The sequence below is a fragment of the Armigeres subalbatus genome, chromosome 3 (genome assembly GCF_024139115.2).
Source record: "Armigeres subalbatus isolate Guangzhou_Male chromosome 3, GZ_Asu_2, whole genome shotgun sequence".
Lineage (NCBI taxonomy): Eukaryota > Metazoa > Arthropoda > Insecta > Diptera > Culicidae > Armigeres > Armigeres subalbatus.
Genome location: NC_085141.1, coordinates 65,406,013 through 65,427,511, shown reverse-complemented (window position 1 = coordinate 65,427,511; position 21,499 = coordinate 65,406,013). Strand labels below are relative to the sequence as shown.

Below are 21,499 nucleotides of genomic sequence, written 5' to 3'. Positions count from 1 at the left end.
ACCCCTCCTTAATCAAAATTTCAGTTAACCCGTACAATCGATTTTGGCTGTCATTATTGTGGATATGACAGAGTTTCAACCTCCTACTATGAAAATTCATTTAGATATCGTGAATTGAATTCCAAATAGGTACCCGGGTACCCAGCCGGCCACACAAGGGTTAAGCATGAAATGTTATGATACAAAAATGTTATTATTAATAAAAAACTGATCATTTGGAGGTCGAAGCATAAAATTGTTATAAAAAAATGAAGAAAACAATTGTACAAATCTACAAATTTTCATAACATTTGTGATTCGACCTTCACAAAATAAGCTTTTTGCCTTTCTCGTACAACTAAGTTGTACCGAAAGGCTATCATTTCACTCCAAAATCGAACTTTTGATAGAAGTCCCGGAGACCCATAGTGTTATATACCATTCGACTCAGCTCGATGAGCTGAACAAATGTCTGTCTGTCCGTGTGTGCGTGTGTGTGTGCACAAAATGCCATAAAAAACATTAGCCAAATTTTCACATAGAAACTCTTAACCGATTTTCTTGCAACAAGTTGCATCCGACAGAGACTAAAACGCTGTTGATTAATCTGGGTTTTTTAATTCTAACAGCTTCAACAAAAATTCTGATTTAAACGACAACCACCCTAACTAACTTTGTGCCAAAAAAAAAGGCAATAACTGATTACAAACAATTTATATGAAGAACTAGTCGTCTATATTGATCCATAGTTTATGTCTGGAAAGTCGAAACTCTAACTAAACAAGAACACAAAACAAATTGCCAATACTCACGAATGATACTGTGCCTGCAGGAAGTTGAACTCCTCCTTTATCCGTTCAAGCGTTTCTGCAATTGTGAACTGTCGCCCCTGAGGGGGAGGACCCTGTGAATGACAAAAAGAAAGGAATTCATTAGACCGAGCACGCACGAGCCGCAACAAAAAAAGAAAAAGCCACCACCACATTAGCCGGAGTAGTCTCCGCACTTAATTACCCGGCACCATACACTCATTATCGATTATTAATTGCCCGCCTATAGTTATCGGGAACATAGTTCAACACAAATATTCCTGCCGACAACGTAGAGATGGCTATCAAAGCGAGCTGCACCCCACCCGCACGCAGCAATTTCGAAATTCGATTCGAAACCAATCATGTTCAAGTGTGTAAATGTAATTATCCTATTAGGCTCCACACCAATCACCGCACGATAGGTGAGGTGCCCCTCTCGTTTCAAAGAGCACACAGACACATGCGTTGTTCATACAATAATCGTGGATTTATAATCATAATTCATTGAACTCTAATTAGCTAAGCTGTGCTGCTATCGTCAACAATTTAATGTGGGTGGGATGGGGATTGAAAATGCAACTAGTGTTCCGGATTGAAAGGTTGGGAGTTTTGAAGTACGAAATGTCGAGATACTTCTGGCTATCATCAGTCAGTGCTACAAAATGTCAACCGATTTTTTTTTTAAATTTTTCACGACTACAGAAATCGACTTATTACTATGATTGTGCCAATTTCGAGATTTTATGACCACAAATTTGAGATTTTCAAATCTGTGGGTTCGTTGCTAAGGAATTATCGTTGAATTTGTTGAGGCCATATTATACCTCCATGGTGCAGAATACCAACTGATTTTTACAATGATAATGTCCCTAAGGCACAGTGTTTTCTAACCCAAGAATTCGTGACCAAAAATATGTTGGTCTTGAAAGAATGATTTTAGAGATAAAGTGATTTCGGAGAAGTGTTTCAGTATATTAAATGTTTCAGTAAGTTTAAGTAAGTTTAAGATGTAGAAACAGTTGCTATAAAAAGTTTTGCTATATTTAATTTCAGTTCTATTTGCTACAGAAGTCGAGATATGGATCGTTATTTATGAACGACAGTTTTTTCACGATACTTTCGTCAATATATTTTTTAGATATTTCAAATTTTCTATAAAATATATTGACGAAAGTATCGAAAGTTTTCGTCCGTCGTGATAAAAAACATAATTTTTTCAAAGACAGTTTCTTTTTATACTATATATAATAGCCCTGTTTGTCTGCCCGGTGGCTAGCCAACCAGACGCGCACGCGGGGAAATTCTCACAAAAAATAAAATATTTGACACTTCAATTCTTTTTTACTTTCAGATGCTTGAAACAAAAACAGTGACAACCTTAGACAACCAGACACAGTGTTTGATGAAAAAAATCACAGACAACAGACGTTGAATAACACATGAACCGTTTATATTGAAAAAAAAAAGACACTTGCCAGGGGCGCTACTGCGTCCACAAATAAACTAGTATTCAATATTGATGAAGCTATTGAGATTCCCACGTCCGAATGTGTGAGTGGCGATAAAAGGAAAACAAACACTCCTAGATGGTGCAACTCAGAAAGATTGGGTAAAAATGAGTATATTTCCATATATTGTTTTACTCTTTTGAAATCATTGTGATAACCCGATCATTTTTGAGGTTATGAGCAGAAGGAAAACAAACATGTTTTTACACATGACGAATTGTACATTATAGTGTGCGAGCGCTAAACGTCACTCATCTCTATTGACGATTCTCGGTTAAAAAATGAGCATTTTGACATGAACTGTATACATTTAAGGGCAAAGTGGGACAGAATTTCAATTATGAATGAAAAGTATAACTCAAGCATTACTCAATAACTTTTTAAAACATTCGAAAAATCTTAAAATTATATTGACAAAAGTATCGTGAAAAACCTGGTTTTTGGTGGTCGTACATAAATAACATTCCATATCTCGACTTCTTTAGCAAATAGAAATGAAGTTTTTATAGCAAAACTTTTTGTAGAAACTGTTTCTACAACTTTCATAAATTTTCTACAACTTTTTGCGAGAAAGTTTGTCAAGCCTGCATGTTCATTAGTACGGACAGATGGAGACGTATGGCTAATCGACTTATATGACTATTTTTCATTAATTCATATTCATTAAATCGTTAGATTGCTACAACATATTAACGAGTGCTGAAACCAACGATTTGACAAATTAACGAATGATAAGAAAATTATTTTGAGCTTTTTAGTGGAATGTTTTCACCTGTCATAAGACGAGTTTAAACAATCCCATTGAATTCCACCACTTAATTGTATCCTGACAGATACGTATTTCGACCTCAACAGTAAGGCCGTCTTCAGTGTCTCGTACTTGACTCGACTAAGTCGAGTCTAAGTCGAGTCAAGTACGAGACACTGAACACTCGACTAAGTCGAGTCAAGTACGAGACACTGAAGACGGCCTTACTGTTGAGGTCGAAATACGTATCTGTCAGGATACAATTAAGTGGTGGAATTCAATGGGATTGTTTAAACTCGTCTTATGACAGGTGAAATTAACGAATGTTTTGTATAACATTCAACTGATGAATTGTACAATTTTTCATCGGAAACACTTTATCATAATTTTGCCCAACATTTAGCGAAATGAAACTTTTTTACGGAATAATATTTGATAGATCACCTACACCTTTTCGAAAATGCTTTTGGTTGTAGAATAATAAATTGAAGAGAATTGAACGAAATGAAAGAAAAGTTAATAAAGCTTCGATACCTTCCTAAAGTATGTGAGTCAATATGACCCGGATCGCATTTTCAAATTGTAATCACTTTTGAACGCAACAATGTGAACGTCTGAAACTTCTAGGCTTTTCCTATTCCGTGGAAAGCTACATTCTTGTACGTTGACCCACTTTGTACGACGTTTCTAAAGGGCATACAAAATGTTTGGGTCATATTGATCCGGATTTGACTTAGCAATATCTCACGCATTTCTCTTAAAATTCACTTGTCAATTTACCAAATTAATCAGCCACACCTACATCCTGTAATCTTTGGAGGGAGGATAGTCGGTTGGTCATTATTATGTGGATGAAAATTGCACAATAATACCGCGCATGGACGATTTTATTACTGTTTTTTTAGCCCAATACTATTTCAGAGATGACGAATAACGAATGCAGTCAATATTTTTACAGATGTTCTAGGTTCTCCAAATCATTCTGGAGTTCAGAACCTTGATCCACCAGGCCCACAGTAGACCTATGCGCCGATTGAAATATTATCGGCGGCGGGGTGATAGATCATTTTCAATCAGTGGCGGCGGTGTGCCGGGCGTCACCCCGTTGGTGATGTATGATGGATTCCTCCGTATTTTTTCGGACATATTTTCAGGAATTTATCCAAAAGTTACCCAAGAATTGCCGCCGAAAGTTCCTCTAAGAATTACACCGGAAATACATCCAGTAATTCCACCGGAAGTTCTTTTAGGCATTCCCTGGAAGAAATTCCTTCCGGGACTCCGCCGAAAATTCCTCAAGGAACTCTGCCGGAAGCTCCTCCATGAATGTCGCCGGAAGTTACTCCAAAAATGCAGCCGAAAGTTCTTCCAAGAATGCCGCAGGAAGTTCCATCAAGAACTCCGTCGAAAGCTCCTCCAGGAACTCTGTCGGAAATTCTTCCCTGAAATCCGTTAGAAGTTTCTCCAGAAATTCCACTGGAAGTTTCTCTAAAAATTCCACTGAAGAAATTCCTCCGGGAACTTCACCGAAAACCTCAGGAATTTCCCCGAAAGTTACCCCAGGAATTCCGTCGGAAATTCCTCCAGGAATTCCGAGCCTCTTGCAAGGAGGCTTCCGAGCCTCTTGCAAGGAGGCTTCCGAGCCTCTTGCAAGGAGGCTTCCGAGCCTCTTGCAAGGAGGCTTCCGAGCCTCTTGCAAGGAGGCTTTCGAGCCTCTTGCAAGGAGGCTTCCGAGCCTCTTGCAAGGAGGCTTCCGAGCCTCTTGCAAGGAGGCTTCCGAGCCTCTTGCAAGGAGGCTTCCGAGCCTCTTGCAAGGAGGCTTCCGAGCCTCTTGCAAGGAGGCTTCCGAGACTCTTGCAAGGAGGCTTCCGAGACTCTTGCAAGGAGGCTTCCGAACCTTTTGCAAGGAGGCTTCTGAGCCTCTTGCAAGGTGGCTTCCGAGCATCTTGCAAGGAGGCTTCCGAGCCTCTTGCAAGGAGGCTGAGCCTCTTGAAAGGAGGCTTCCGAGCCTCTTGCAAGGAGGCCTGAGCCTCTTGAAAGGAGGCTCTGAGCCTCTTGAAGGAGGCTCTGAGGCCTCTTGAAAGGAGGCTCTGAGGCCTCTTGAAAGGAGGCTTCCGAGCCTCTTGAAAGGAGGCCTGAGCCTCTTGAAAGGAGGCCTGAGCCTCTTGAAGGAGGCTTGAGCCTCTTGAAAGGAGGCTTCTGAGCCTCTTGACAGGAGGCTTCTGAGCCTCTTGAAAGGAGGCTTCCTGAGCCTCTTGCAAGGAGGCTTCGAGCCTCTTGCAAGGAGGCTTCGAGCCTCTTGCAAGGAGGCTTCTGAGCCTCTTGCAAGGAGGCTTCCGAGCCTCTTGCAAGGAGGCCTGAGGCCTCTTGAAAGGAGGCTCTGAGCCTCTTGAAAGGAGGCTTCTGAGCCTCTTGAAAGGAGGCTTCTGAGCCTCTTGAAGGAGGCTTCCTGAGCCTCTTGAAAGGAGGCTTCTGAGCCTCTTGAAGGAGGCCTGAGCCTCTTGAAAGGAGGCTTCCGGAGCCTCTTGAAAGGAGGCTGAGCCTCTTGAAAGGAGGCTTCCAGGCCTCTTGAAAGGAGGCTCTGAGCCTCTTGAAAGGAGGCTTCTGAGCCTCTTGAAAGGAGGCTTCTGAGCCTCTTGAAAGGAGGCTCTGAGCCTCTTGAAAGGAGGCTCTGAGCCTCTTGAAAGGAGGCTTCTGAGCCTCTTGAAAGGAGGCTTCTGAGCCTCTTGAAAGGAGGCTTCCTGAGCCTCTTGAAAGGAGGCCTGAGCCTCTTGAAAGGAGGCTTCTGAGCCTCTTGACAGGAGGCTTCTGAGCCTCTTGACAGGAGGCTTCTGGGCCTCTTGACAGGAGGCTTCTGAGCCTCTTGACAGGAGGCTTGAGCCTCTTGACAGGAGGCTTCTGAGCCTCTTGACAGGAGGCTTCTGAGCCTCTTGACAGGAGGCTTCTGAGCCTCTTGACAGGAGGCTTCTGAGGCCTCTTGACAGGAGGCTTGAGCCTCTTGACAGGAGGCTTGAGCCTCTTGACAGGAGGCTTGAGCCTCTTGACAGGAGGCTTCTGAGCCTCTTGACAGGAGGCTTCTGAGGCCTCTTGACAGGAGGCTTCCGGGCCTCTTGACAGGAGGCTGAGCCTCTTGACAGGAGGCTTCGAGCCTCTTGACAGGAGGCTTCTGAGGCCTCTTGACAGGAGGCTTCTGAGCCTCTTGACAGGAGGCTTCTGAGCCTCTTGACAGGAGGCTTCTGAGCCTTGACAGGAGGCTTCTGAGCCTCTTGACAGGAGGCTTCTGAGCCTCTTGACAGGAGGCTTCTGAGCCTCTTGACAGGAGGCTTCTGAGCTCTTGACAGGAGGCTTGAGCCTCTTGACAGGAGGCTTCTGAGCCTCTTGACAGGAGGCTTCTGAGCCTCTTGACAGGAGGCTTCTGAGCCTCTTGAAAGGAGGCTGGAGCCTCTTGAAAGGAGGCTTCCGAGCCTCTTGAAGGAGGCTTCTGAGCCTCTTGGAAGGAGGCTCTGAGCCTCTTGGAAGGAGGCTTCTGAGCCTCTTGGAAGGAGGCTTCCGAGCCTGTTGGAAGGAGGCTGAGCCTCTTGGAAGGAGGCTTCTGAGCCTTTGGAAGGAGGCTTCCTGAGCCTCTTGGAAGGAGGCTTCCGAGCCTCTTGGAAGGAGGCTTGAGCCTCTTGGAAAGAGGCTTCTGAGCCTCTTGAAGGAGGCTTCTGAGCCTCTTGGAAGGAGGCTTCTGAGCCTCTTGGAAGGAGGCTTCTGAGCCTCTTGGAAGGAGGCTTCTGAGCCTCTTGGAAGGAGGCTTGAGCCTCTTGAAAGGAGGCTGAGCCTCTTGAAAGGAGGCTTCTGAGCCTCTTGAAAGGAGGCTTCTGAGCCTCTTGAAAGGAGGCTTCTGAGCCTCTTGGAAGGAGGCTTCTGAGCCTCTTGAAAGGAGGCTTCTGAGCCTCTTGAAGGAGGCTTCTGAGCCTCTTGAAAGGAGGCTTCTGAGCCTCTTGAAAGATGCTTCCTGAGCCTCTTGAAAGGAGACTTCCGAGCCTCTTGAAAGGAGACTTTGAGCCTCTTGAAAGGAGACTTGAGCCACTTGACAGGAGGCTTCTGAGCCCTTGACAGGAGGCTTCCTGAGCCTCTTGATAGGAGGCTTCTGAGCCTCTTGATAGGAGGCTGAGCCTCTTGAAAGGAGGCTTCCTGAGCCTCTTGGAAGGAGGCTTCTGAGCCTCTTGAAAGGAGGCTTCTGAGCCTCTTGAAGGAGGCTTCGAGGCCTCTCTTGAAGGAGGCTTCTGAGCCTCTTGAAAGGAGGCTCTGAGCCTCTTGAAAGGAGGCTTCTGAGCCTCTTGAAAGGAGGCTTCTGAGCCTCTTGAAAGGAGGCTTCTGAGCCTCTTGAAGGAGGCTTGAGCCTCTTGAAGGAGGCTTCTGAGGCCTCTTGAAAGGAGGCTTCTGAGCCTCTTGAAAGGAGGCTTCCGAGCCTCTTGACAGGAGGCTTCCGAGCCTCTTGACATGAGGCTTCCGAGCCTCTTGACAGGAGGCTTCCGAGCCTTTTGAAAGGAGGCTTCCGAGCCTCTTGAAAGGAAGCTTCCGAGCCTCTTGAAAGGAGGCTTCCGAGCCTCTTGAAAAGAAGGCTTCCGAGTCTCTTGAAAGGAGGCTTCCGAGCCTCTTGAAAGTAGGCTTCCGACTCTCTTGAAAAAATGTTTCTGTTCCTTTCAAAAGGAATCTTACGAGCTGCTTAGAAGAAGGCTTCCAAGCCTCTTGTAACGATGCTACTGAGCTTTTCGGAGGAAGGCCTTCATCATTTATTTTTTCCCTTGAAAAAAAGTTTAAAACCGACAATTTTTTTTACAAAAATACTGGCAATGCATTTTAATCAATGCAAACACATGCAAAACGATCGAAAAAATGTGATCTATTTCCCTTAAGAGCTTTTTTGACCTTTCTGATGTGATTTTTTTTCATAAATATTAAAATGCACGAGAAATCACTGCTAGGTGGATTAATTTGGGTTTTTTTTAAGTCCTGGTGGTGCTGGTGCAATGTGCAAGATTTAACGGCTTTGATATATTGATCACCATGCATATTATATACAATACCATGTTTTGAAATAAAAAATCATGCAATTGTCAAAAATTTATAAAAAATTATAAGTTTTTATTGGATGTATTCCGTTATTACAAATGTTTACCCGAGGTAGCCCTTGGAGACCTCGAAGGTACCCCGAGGGTTACATGTACCCCAGGTTGAGAACTGTTACTCTAGGAAGCTCCTGCGGAAATTACTCCAGGAATTCCTCCGGAGGTTATTTCTAGGGATCCGGAAACATCTTTAGAAATTTCTCTTGAATCCAGAAATTCCTCTGATTATTCCTTCCGAACTTTCTCCAAGAACTTCTTCAGCTATTCTTGCAAAATAAATTCTCCAAGAAATTCACTCGGAAATTCCTTCATAAATTCCCCTTGGAGTTTCCAGAAATTCCCAGAAGAATTGTTCATAAATTACTCCGATAACTCTACAGAAATTATCCTGAGAACTATCCAGAGATTTCTTCTGAATTCCTTTCGAAATTCACGTGGAATTCCTCTAAAGCCACCTCTCTTCTACATTCCTGGAATTCTTTCAAGAACTCTCCCGTAAAACCGTATAGCTTTTTATTTCCTCCAAGTATTCGTAGAAATATTCGTTTGCTAATTCATCTGGCAAATCCCCCAAAATAATCCCCCACGAAATCCCTCATGAAATTATCCTTCTAAGTAAGAAATTCCTCTGGAAGTCGATTCCCCCAAAAGTTCTCCAGTAATTCATCCAAAAGGCCCTACAGGATTTTTCTCAAGCTCTTTCTCAGCAAAAAAATATATCCACCAAAAACTGCACCGGGAAATTACTTTTTCAGGAAGAATTTCCGTTTAAAAAATGTTTCTGGGAGTATCTGAACCGAAGGAGGTTACCAAAGTTTTTCTTGACAAATTTTCTGAAGTATTGCCTCATACATACCACCACCTAGTGGCCAAGGGCAGTTCAAAATGGGTAGGATTTTCAGATATAAGCAAAATAAGCATATCACAGTTTTTTACACTTTCTCACGAAACCCCCTATCCACGAGGTACCTGCCCACCTATAGTCAATGCTCGGTAACATTCTGGAAGATGATTAAATTATCTCTTGAAACAGCCTAAAAAATCCTAAATTGGCCAAACAACAAAAAGTTACAGGAACTTCAATTTGGGGTCAATATGACCCCCTAGCACAGACTATAAGTTTTTTTGAGCACAGACAAAGGGTTAAAAGCGTTCATTATTTATGGAAAAGATTACCAACTATATTAATTCTTATTTAAATTTTCTTATTTTGCTTTGTTTATTATTGATTTTTTGTGGATTGTTGTTCATTTTTTGTGGAAATAAAAATTTGGTCGAAAGTTTTGTAATTGTTGTAGTAATGGAAATTTTGTCTTTTTCTAATGGAAATATTTAACTTCTTTATGTAACATTCTTCTTATATAATTGTAACTTTTACTTTTTTAAGTGCCAATATATTTTTGTTTCGTAGAATATTCTTTATGGTTTATGGAAATTTTATTTTGCTGCCGCTTAGATTTTTTAAGCCACATGGTCATATGATAGGCGAAGGTTTAAGAAGCAACATTAGTTCAAATAATTAACAAATAAATGAATTCTCGGCCATACTAATGGATAAGAGTCGACCTCGCCGTCTCAAGACTGTCAATTGAATGCCATAGGCAGCTCTGCACATTCATATAGAACCCGAATGGTAATCTCAATCAACAATCCCACCTTGGTGCTTATTATCTGCCGTTGACCCATCAAATCTAAACAATCACAGCGATACCCCCGAACATAACTACATATACACACATGCAATCCGCAGCATAGCGCGAAAGTTCCAATTCACACACCCACTCTCTCCCATTAGCTCGTTCTCTCGTAAAATTGCATGTTTGAAATATTTACAAGCACAAATTAAATATAATTATCGCCCACCTTCAAATTGGCAGTCATATTAACGACTTGTTTGCTGAGCACTGGAATTGTGGTGGCTGGTTGATGTGTAAATCCGTGAACGGGAGAGGGATGGGGATCCGAGCACCGATCTGGCACCCCTGTCGGCTGGGAGGAACGATGTCGAGCTGTGACACGACGACGGTTTAAAAATTAATCACTTTCCACGAAAACGACTGTTTCCACTGGTTGACACTTTGATTCACTGAAACACTGATGGTTGTTGTTACCACCACGAACAACGACCACGGCTGCCACCACACAGCGTAAAACCAACTTTATATCATCATTTATTACGGGCCAGCTCAGCCACTTACCCTTCTTCAATATCCACCCAACTCGGAAGTGGAGGACAATAATTAAACTGATTAATTCGTCCGATGGAAAATGTGCTTTATTTTATTATCGTAATATTGATGTTTTATTCATGCACTATATAATATTGATAGGGAGGGAGATCACACTTGTGCAGATACAATTGGAAGCTACTTCCTACGCTTCGGTGACCGGTAACTGTTTCCAATGTGATTATGTTTAATAAATGATTGAATTATGATGTGTTCCTTCCTGCCGTTGTCAGTCCCTTTGGGTTGAAAGGGCACACTGCTGAAGGGGGGAAAACTTTTACTCTCGATGATTATTGACCCTCGTCACCCACCACCCACGCGGCCCACAACACTGGCTGTCGTCAAACGAGCACGACGAAAACGATTCAAGCGAAACAAATTGTGACACTTTTTCCGCCCCAACCAAACACTCTCGCTTTTGTTGACGTACACTCTGGATATTCACTGCTTCGCAACCCCACCCAACAGCACCGTTGGCACCTGGCCAATTCAATTACGGACCGATATTAATCCAATTTGAAGTACGATTTTCCACCGAATTACACACTCGCAGCACCAGTTTTGTGTGCCGTAATCCGTCTTCGGTCAGTTCTACGATGACCTTCTTTATTTCTCAATTTTCTTCGGCGGCGTTCAACCGCTTCTGATACTTGGTACCAATTTTCCTCTTTTCCTCGTGCTGTTATCCTTTTGTTTGTATCCTTCGGTCGCTTGCATGGTTCTTCTTCCACGAAACAAAAAAACAAATCGCGCACACTAATACAGCTGCAGTAGACCTAAGCAACGAAAACGCGGATTCAAATCACCAAAGCGTGAAGCGCAAATCCACACTTTAATTCAAGCTTGTTTATTACAAAAACACACGGCATCCAGCGCCAACATCATCGACCGCTACAGCGAGTAAACGACTCAAGGATCCTTCCTGCACCGGAGTTCGCACACAAATGAAATACGTGCGGATGCGGTCGTCGTCACTGTGTTGTCGTGAAAGCATGCGAAAGGACAACGCCGATGGGTGGTTCTGGCGTGTTCTCTCCCGCTCACAAGGATCTGTTCGCGTGCGAGACGAGGGCTCTCTTGCTAAAAATATGTTGAACAGCTGCTGGCTGCTTTTCCTGCAGTAACTGAGCACATAGTTGCCAGATCTTTTGCCAGATTTTTTACTATAGATCAATCATTAGTTATTAATTAGGTAGGTAGTGAGCTTTGAATAATGTCCCAAAAATACAAAAAAAAAATCAATATTAGGATTTTCATTCAAAATGATTCATACTTCGATGTGCATTAGAAACGCGGTGATAATGGTTTGTTTATTATTTAATTTATTGATGGATTTTGAATACCTATTGTTGTTGTTAACATTACTTTATTAGGGATCCGCATAAATTAAACTGAGCTTTATGGAATTCGCAAATAAAACAAAAATTATTTATAGACGGACTTAGGGCTGAACAATTCCAGATATTGAGATTGTCATATCCGTGTCATCCTGACTGTCGTGATGATCACTTGACCTACGCGGTGTTTGAAGTGAAGTGTTCGAAACAAGATTCGAAATTAACGTTCAGCTTCAGAAGGCGAATGCAAAGATGAAAATTTCACGAAAATTAGGAAGAAATTATAAGTTTGAAGATTTAAAAAAAAATGAGGAAAAAACTAGAATAAGCTAACACAATATGATAAAACATGATAAGGCACGTGACCCACAAAATCGATTATTTCTCTTTAATTATATACGCCAAAATTGTCCTGAGAAAAATAACTGATTTTCCGCCAATTTTTAAAATCACTGGCGGAGTTAAGCTGGTGCACGATGGGGCATGTGACCTTTGGAAATTTCTTCGAGAATTCATTCTGAAATTTCTCCAGGAATTTATTCGAAAATTGCTTTCAAATATCCTTCAGAATTGTTTTCCAGTCCAGGAATTCTCTCCAGGACTAATTTAGAAAATTCGATTTTTGTTTCATTTGAGTTTCTTTCAGGGACTCCTTCCGAAAATCCTATTGAATCGTTAATTCATCAAGAAATTTCTTTAAAAAAAATTATTCAGAAATTACTTTGGCAACTCTTTTCATTAGTAAAACCATCTATCTGAAAATCTGTTGGACAATTCTTCCGAAAATTCACTGGAATAGTTTCTAATAAGATTCCTAAAGGACTTTTCGAAGGAGTTTTTAAACGACTGTACGAAGGAATTCCTGAAGTAATTTCCTGAAGATGCTATTTATTTTCCAACAAAATTTTCGAAGAAATTTTCGATGAAATTTTAAACGGAATAGTCAATGAATTCCTAAAGAAATTTCCAAAGAAATTCCAAAAGGATATTTCAAAGAATTTACTATAAGCAATTTGTAAGGAATCTAAGGAAATGCTCGAAGGTATTCCTAAAAAAAATCCAAATTATTTCTCAAAAAAGTGTAAAAAAATCCTAGAAATTCTTTTAGGAATTTCTAGAGAATTCTCCGAAGACATTTCCGAAGATAAAACATCAAAGGAATTTTACAAGAAATTATTAAAGGAATTCTGAATGTTTGGAGGAATTGTCAAAGGAGTTTCCCAAGAAACTCGTAGATAAATTCTTGAACAAATTCAAAGAAATTTCTAAACCAATTTTTGAAGATATCTCTACGCCTATTTTCAAAACCTATAAAATCCGAATGAATTCTAAAAGAAATTTTCGAAGGAATTTCCGAAAGATTTCCCAAAACATTTTCCGTAGGTATTTCTAAAGCAATTTCGGAAGGTAATTTTGTATTCATTCTTTAAGGTGATTATAAAATTAGTCCCGTGGTGAATATTAAATTAATCACACGTTTGTTCTACTCCCATCTTCAATATGTAAAATATGACATAATTCATTCCATACGGTGCTGAAATTTGAGTCGATTGTATAGCATAAGTGAGCGAATGGTTCTACGATTGAATTGCCACTATGTGGGTTATAGTTCTCTCAATCCATTCTCTCAAAAAAAGCACGTGGTTTCCAAGATAGCCGATTTGTGGCTTTGTTGCATTACCACCTTAAATTCCGGAGGAAATTTAAAAGATTTTCGAAGTTATTTCCGGAGGATTTTTCAAAGGAATCCCTGGGGAAATTTCTGAAGAAGTCGAGAAGCAATGCTCAAAGTAATGTTTGAAATTTCTTCAAGATTTTCCTTGAATTATGCTCTAGACTATTCCTGAGGGAATGTTTTCCTAAACAAACTCCCGAAGAAATTTGTTGTGGAAGTTTTGAACTGATTTCTGAAGAAAATTCCGAAGAAATTTTCGAATTTCCGAAGGAATTACTTCATCATTTCCGAAAGATATTTTGAAAGAAATCTCTAGAGTGTCCTACTCTGAAGCACTTTCAGAGTGAATTGCTGAAGAAGTTTCCAAAGGAATAACCTTGGGCTAAATAATAATATCCAAGAATTTTTGGAACAATTTCAGAAGGAATTCTCGAAGGAGTTCCCGAAGGAATTTCCGAAAGCATTCTAATAGGTATTGCTACGGAAATTCTATTCGTAATTTCTTCCTTAAAAACTTTAGGACTTGATCGAAAAAGCGCTTAGGAACTCTTACGAAAATTCCTTTAGGAATTCCCTGTAAAAATCCTTTTAAAAAACATTGGAAATTAAGAAATAAGAAAATCTTTCAGAAATTCCTTTGCGAACTACCTAGTTTCGAAAATTCCTTTAGTTTTTTTAATTCCTTTATGAAACCAGTCGATTTTTTTGGGAATTTATTCGGAAATCCCTCCTGAAAATCATTTAGATATTTCTACATGAATTCCTCCAGAAATTCTTTCGGGAACTTCTTCAGAAATTTCCACCAGGATTATTTTTTTAAATATCCGGTGCAAATTTCAAGCTTGGTCAAAAATAGCATTACCTTACTCGACGTTGGCTGACTTAGACCTGAAAGTAACCCGACATCTGACCCGACTTTTGCCCATTATTTACTAGAAATTCGTTTGACATAGAACATGCATAAAACCTCCCTAACTCAATATTTTCCAATACCTCGTAAGAATCCTAAGAATCATGGGAATTGAAGAAAACAGTATGTACAATGTCTCTAGGTAATAACATTAGACTCCATAAGATGATGTCATACCTACATGAATACTCATGATAATTTATTAAATTATTTCGTTAAACCTCCAAAACTAAAATTATTTTTCAAAGTGTACATTATACTGAAAAAAAATGTACGCTAAAGGGTGTATTCGATAAAAATGGCCCACCGAAAATCTCCTATAACTTTTGAACTGTATGAGTAAGAAACCTGAAAATTTGACCAAATCTTATTCATAGTGTATTGTTTACATCTGCAGAGTTTCATATTTATTCATAGTTCCAACCATGTAGTCGGAACAAGAAATTGCCAGTGAAAAAATTGTGTGCACCTACAATCAAAATCCGGAGGCGTCCCACCGATCGATAGCAAAACACTTAGGATTGCAAATTCAACTGTATCTCGTGTAATAAAAACCTTCAAGGAGCATCTGAGTGTTCAAAGGAAGGAAGGGAGTGGTCGTAGAAGCAGTCTAATGAACATTAAAATAACTAGGAGTGGTAGAACAGCTCAAGAAGTTTACAAACGAAATGTTGTTTACAAGTCCAAGGTGTCGGTTGGTTTCGTGCATAAAACCCACGAAACGTGCTGGGTTACATGTTTACAAGGTGCAAAAAGCCCCAAACCAAAAGCAAAACACCACTGCAAAAACCCGTGCCCGGAAACTTTACACGAAGTTGTTCACCACATCCTGTTGCATCGTGATGGATGATGAAACCTACGTCAAGGCTCAATTCCGTCAACTTCCTGGGCATGAATATTTCGTTCCCAAGTCCAAAATCGATATTCCGGAGGATGTCCGAACAAAGAAGTTATTAAAATTTGCTAATAAGTCAGGCCATTTGCGGATGTGGTGAAGTAAGCGTTCCCTTCATTACTTCCGGAACATTCAACCATACGATTTACACCGAATAGTATCTCAAGAAGCATCTTTTGGCATTCATTAGAAAACTCAAAGTATCAACACTGTTTTGGCCTGATCTGGCGTAACTACGCTCGTAACGTATTGCAGTAGTACCGAGCAAACGAAGCTAAATTTATGCCATAAGATATGAACCCACAAAACTCACCGGAACTTCGCTCAAATGAAAAACTCTGGGCAATTGTGAAGACGAAACTTCGAAAACATCCTAAAATTATTAAAACAGATGAACTCGATTTATGCATATGCATAACATATGATAGATTTTAGTTCGCAAAAGGTATTGGAGGGTAACACTCTCCCTTCGGTTGGGCTTGATCCCACGGAACAAGTACGCTAGACAGGTGCTACTAAAGTACGAAGGACCGCCGTCGTCCTCCGCATCTTAGCGAGAACTGATGAAACAAAATTCCAGCACCATGCGCGTAGCCGAACTGAAAAATGGATTGCGAGAGTTCGGCTACGTGTCTGGTGCTGTGAATTTGGTTTCATCAGTACCCGCTAAACTGGTGGAGGACGACGGAGGTCCTTCGTATCTTAGAAGGGATAGCACCTGTCTTAGCGTACTGGTTTCATGGAATCGAACCCCACCGAAGGGAGTGGTTACTATCCAATACCTTTTCCGAACTAAAATCAAACACATGTTGTGCATATGCATAAATCGAGTTTCAGACATAGTAATTCTTTCAAAAAATTCTATAATAAATATCTAAAAAAATCTTCTCCGGAATTTTCTCTTCAGGAATTAATTAGCATTAGCATTGAGCAATTCGCACAAATTCGTAGGTGGTACAAGCCAAGATTATTGTATGAGAGGAGTATCACTTCATCCGTTACCACAGATATTGATTTGGAACTAATCACTATCTCTTAGATGGAAGCAATGCACTCTCCAATAGTCGAGATCTGTCCTGGCCACGTCCTTGCGAATGCTGAGGAAGGGGAAGGATTGTTAGTTGGACACCTACTTAAGAAAGATGCAGAGAACTCTAAGACCTCTCATAGATGCAACAGGAGGTTTTTGGATTGTGTGGAAGGTTATAACAGTAGGAATCGTTTCGATAGAACGTTAAACACAGAAATAACTAAGATAGAAATACAATGTAGGAAAGGGACGAGCCTGGAATTGAACCCACGACCTCCTGCATATAAGGCAGAAGCGGTAGCTACTAGACCACCGAGCTCGTCAGCAATTTAACTCACACTACAGTACACAAATGTGCCATATGTCTTGAGGAAGAAAAAGACAAAACTTTTGAACTTCCACATCCGTAAAAGCATTAGACGCGGAACTTTATAGAAGGGGGAATGGTGAAATTTTTGCAAGAAGATTTTAAAAAGGAAGCATGAAATGAACTCACCGCGTGACCCATTACATTTCTGTCCATCTATTCATCCATACGGAATACAATTGGTCCCAGCATTTTTTTTCATACGTTGATCATATCCCGTTCTGATCACAGGCGCCACAGTCTCGGCCTATATTGCAGTCGTAGCGCGATTTCCGTACTTAAGCTTGCTGGATTCGTTGTTTTGAAAACTATCAGTTCATGTTGTAGAAAAATCGATCGAAAATTTGCTCTGCAATTCACCGAGCCGATCTTTCCATTGGTGGAATGATTTTTTTTTTCATGTTCATATTGTGCATTTAGATCAAAACTGTTTGTATGACGCTGATGAACTGGCAGCAAGGCCCACTTCCGACGAGATTTACACGGAAAAATAATATAAACATGCAGCACTATCACAAAATCGAGCTTGTTTTGTTGCTGACAACGTCGCTGTCACCAAATTGAAGTTCAGAAGTCGATTTCCACACTTCCGAACGCTCTTCCGACAATGTGTTGCTAGCAAATTTTAATTTTGTTCTGACGTTCATGATATCGGAAGTAAGTTCGGAAGTTAAACGTCGGAAGTCGGAATACAATTTAGTGCTGGCGACACAATAACCCCACAAGCAAACAAAAGGGGATTCCTCGTTGCATACTGCGACCACTGCGAATCAGTTCAATTTGCATAGTGGTACGGGGACCTGTGGGAACGGAAGACAGTTGAAGTTTCTACGTCTGTATGCGGAAACCGATAGACCTTGCACACTCCCAACTACTGGACCACTAACAGGTCGTCACGTGTGATGCGTTCTGTTCTCTAAGTTCTTCGATTTGGAAGAAATTCACGAGTGAAGGTTATTACTATATGCGTACTTGCGGCTGACAACACGGGCGACTGGCTGGCTCATTTGGACTTTCTTGAGCAACTTTCTGGCTAATTTCTGTACAATCTCATCGAAGAGGAGCGTACAACCCAGAAGCGTACACCTTATAGAAAATTGATGCAGTTTTATCCCTAGCTGCTGCTGGTTTTCCGAGATGCACTTCCACTGCATACTGGGCCAGAAAGGATTCAGCCGGAATACACCGTTTTTTCCGGCTGCGGGAACTTATTTTGATAAAAACAATTGAAAATTACGTGAGCAGAATATTTTGCGTCTTTTTGTCAGCACGGCACACTTCGATCATTTTCTCTTCAGGAATTAATTTAGCAAATTTTCAGCATTTCGGAAGTTCTTCCAAGTGTTCCATTCCTACCGTGATTCCGCCGGAATTCCTTTCAGAAACTTCCGAACGAATTTCTTAAGGAATTTCCGAAATTTTTTAATAAATCTGTACATTCCTCCAAGAATTCCTTCAGAGTTTCCGGCAGGGATTCTTTGATAATGTATCAGAAAATAACTTAGGAGATAGATCCAGAAATTCTTTTCGAAATGCATAAAGCTAACCCTTCAAAAATTTCTATAAGAAAATCTTAAAAAATCCTTAGGGAATACTTGCGTCTTGAGAACTTCTTCAAAATATCCTTAACGAATTATTTAATGAATTTTTTGATCGGAATTCCAACACCCAAAACAATCATCAGAGAATGTCATACAATGAACTCTCTCTAACTCGATATTTTCTCTTACTCGATTAAATTCAAAGTCCCTTGAATTCTGCATACTGCGTTACCTCCGTAAGTCGTTATCCCCTCACTCGATATTCTCTAAGTCACCTTGCTTACTAAATGTTGTCAGAGTCAGTTCACATGCAAAATACCCAAGTAACAATTTCCATGCTTCTTGGATTTATTTAATTCTTATAGCGGATTTATTATATGTAGCAAATGCCATAGCTAGTAGCTCAGTTTTATTGTCGATATTATTGCTATCAACGAAACCTCTTATAAATATGCTGAAAAAGCTTCAAACGACCTTATGAGCAGCTCTACGGTCATGATGCAGAGTGTGATAAATCCTATTTTCAAAGCTCGATAAAAGCTACAATTTTTGGTCGTAATGTGGTCAAACGAATTAACCCAATAAGAATATTTGCATTGCAAAGAACTTATGACGGTGGTTAATAAAAGCAACATTTTTCTGATTGATATTTGTGATGGCCATATTGAAAATGGAGACGCATTTTAAGTCAGTGAAATTTATCACTGAAACTCATAAGACGACCTTAAACACTTCTTTGATGATTGATTTGCATTACAAATATATTAGAGTGAAACATCAGTTGATTCAATTGAGATTCACGATGTTGCAGTTATAATTATTGTAACTACTTTATTTTGAGAGCGCGTGTGTTTAATCTTATTTTTTCACTAGCTTTCACAATGAAATTGAACGCGCACCTCATTTATTTAAATAGAAGTGAATTGAAAAACAATCTTAAAAAAACTATTTCTCTTTTATCAAGCAATATTTTTGACAGCTGCCCAGCCAAATTCCCTTTTTTTGCGGGTGGTTTAAAAAGGATTTCTTTATACTTTTTTTTGAAGGTTTATAGTGGTTATCTGGAGAGGGCCATAGTGGAGTACAGAAGGTTTTATTGTTAGATCTTATAATTTTGTGTGTGTGTGTCATCTTCTATCCCTCACCCAGCTGGGGGTGTTGGTCAAATAGTACTACGAATAATTTGATCAGATCTCATGCTCCGCAATGGTGCCCTTTTTGTTACGAAGACTAGTACTGCAAAAAGGATTCACTTCTGAAGCAAGAAAGGCTCCTTCAAAAAGTGCAGGGAATGGGATGTACTAGTTGTTCATAACAGGTACAGCAAAACTTCACAAGGACGCCCTTATTCGTACTAACTATTCAGGGAGTAGAAGGTCGAGAAGAGCCACCGTTGCTAACTAAAGTGTGAACCGAATACCTGGGACTCCCACAATATCCGCAGCAATAGAAGCAAACGATGCCCTGTACGTATTTAGTGGTACTTTTTCAAATGAATTTTTAGGTTTTTATGAAGCTAGGTTTTTCGTCGCAATGAAGAAAGTAAATAATTGGAACGTGCTCTCCGGTTAGTTACTCCTCCATCCAAATAACTTCCTTTGAACATGTTTCCTGCGCTTCGCGTTTGATCTCTCTTGATCCTACTTTGCTCCCATCGGAATTGTGGCCTCAATGCTCTAGTGCGGATGGTTCGGCGGCTGCGAAGCTGCTCGTCACTTTTGTAGTCCTTATCAATCGTATAGTTGCTAGATCAATCAAAATGACGACAACGTTATCGGAAGACTGCCGTTGGTTTTGTTGCAATTTTTCCGTTTCACGTTGGAATCCTAGTCTAGTATACTTCTAGAAGGTCCATAACGCTTACAAACGTAACGCTTAACGTAACGTAATACAGCTATTCGCCATCACAATCTGCTACCCCTCTCAAATCCAGATATTTGCACTTTTCCGGCCAAAACGAAATGACAGAAACTGCAGCGGTTGAAAAAAAAAAAATCATTGGTAGATCTTATAATTTTATATTGAACACCATTCCTAGGGCGGTATATACGATGTCGGGCAATTTGGCCGAATGCCGGTTGGCCCAAAAGTTAAAAAACTTGTATTGTGAGTAATGAGTACTAGGTATTAGAAATGTGCAGAGAGTAGTGAAGAATGAGACATTTCGCACATCTCTTAGTTGGAAATAGGAAGTGAATAGTGAAAAGTGATAGGTGAAAAGTGAAAAGTGGGAAGTTAGAAGTAAGAAGTGAGAAGTAAGAATTGAAAATTGAAAAGTGAGATGTTAGAAGTGAGAAATATAAGAGGTCAGAAATGTGAAGTGGAAAGTGAATAGTGAAAAGTGTAAATTGAGAAGTTTAAAATAAGAAGTGAGAAGTAAGAAGCGAAGACTTAAAAGTGAGAATAAACGAATTCGAAGTGAGAAGTGTGAAGTGAGAATCACAAATAAAAAGTGAGAAAAGAAAAGTTAAAAGGGAAAAGTAAACTGTGAAAAGAGAGAAGTGAGAAGTAAGAAGTATGAACTGAGAATTGAGAAGTGAGAAGTAAAATGTGAGAACTAAAAAGTAAGAAGGGAAAAGTGAGAAGTGAAAAGTAAGAAGTCAGAAGTGAGAAGTAAGGAGTTAAAGATAAGAAGTGAAAATTTACAAATTCGAAATGAGAATTATGATGTGAGAAACGAAAAGAGAGAGAGAGAAGAAAAATAAAAAGTGAAAAGTAAATTGTGGAAAGTGAGAAGTCAGATGAAAGAAGTGTGAAGTGAGAAGTAATAATTGAGAAGTGAAAAATGAGAGGTCAGAAGTTAGAAGTGAAAAGTTTGAAAAGTGAGTAGTGAAAAGTGAGAAGTGAAAGGTGAAAAATTAAAAGTGAGAAGTAAGAAGCGAGAAGTGAAAAATGAGGGACGAGAAGTGCGAAGTGAATGGTGAGAAATGAGAAGTACAAAGTGAGTAGTGAGAAGTGAAAAGGTGGAAAATGAGAAGTGCTGATTCCGAACATTTCATTTCTCACTTTTCAATTCTAACTTTTCACTATTCATTTCGAACATCTCACTCCTCACTTCACTTAATCAGGAAATTAATTTCAACTTTTCGGCCAAACGGCATTCGACTAAATGGTATTCTGTCAAATATCCCTTTACTATATTTCTACATGTTATGAAAAGTTTTTGATATTTTGGAAAAAAAATATAAATATATTTTGTATCTCGATACATCTCTAACTCGATGGTCACTTCAATATAGAGTAAGGAAGAGTTCATTGTACTTTCCCAGAAATTTTTCCCAGTAATTCCTTGAGAAATATCCTAGGAATTTCGTGAGAACATCATCCAGGAATTCTCCGGAAAATTAATTAGTCT

General features: G+C 40.1%; 1 protein-coding gene across 8 annotated transcripts in view; it reads right to left on the bottom strand.

Annotated features, from left to right (window-relative positions):
* The window catches only part of LOC134224962 (protein groucho), a 515,335-nt gene that overhangs the window by 281,124 nt on the left and 212,712 nt on the right, over nt 1–21,499 (bottom strand). For 7 of the 8 annotated variants that reach the window (XM_062704655.1, XM_062704657.1, XM_062704660.1 and 4 more), the window contains exon 3: nt 792–883. In XM_062704655.1, the coding sequence (XP_062560639.1) occupies nt 792–883 (92 nt within the window). Of the gene's footprint in view, nt 1–791; nt 884–10,024; nt 11,337–21,499 lie in introns of those variants that run through there. The other variant, XM_062704658.1, reaches the window with a different exon arrangement.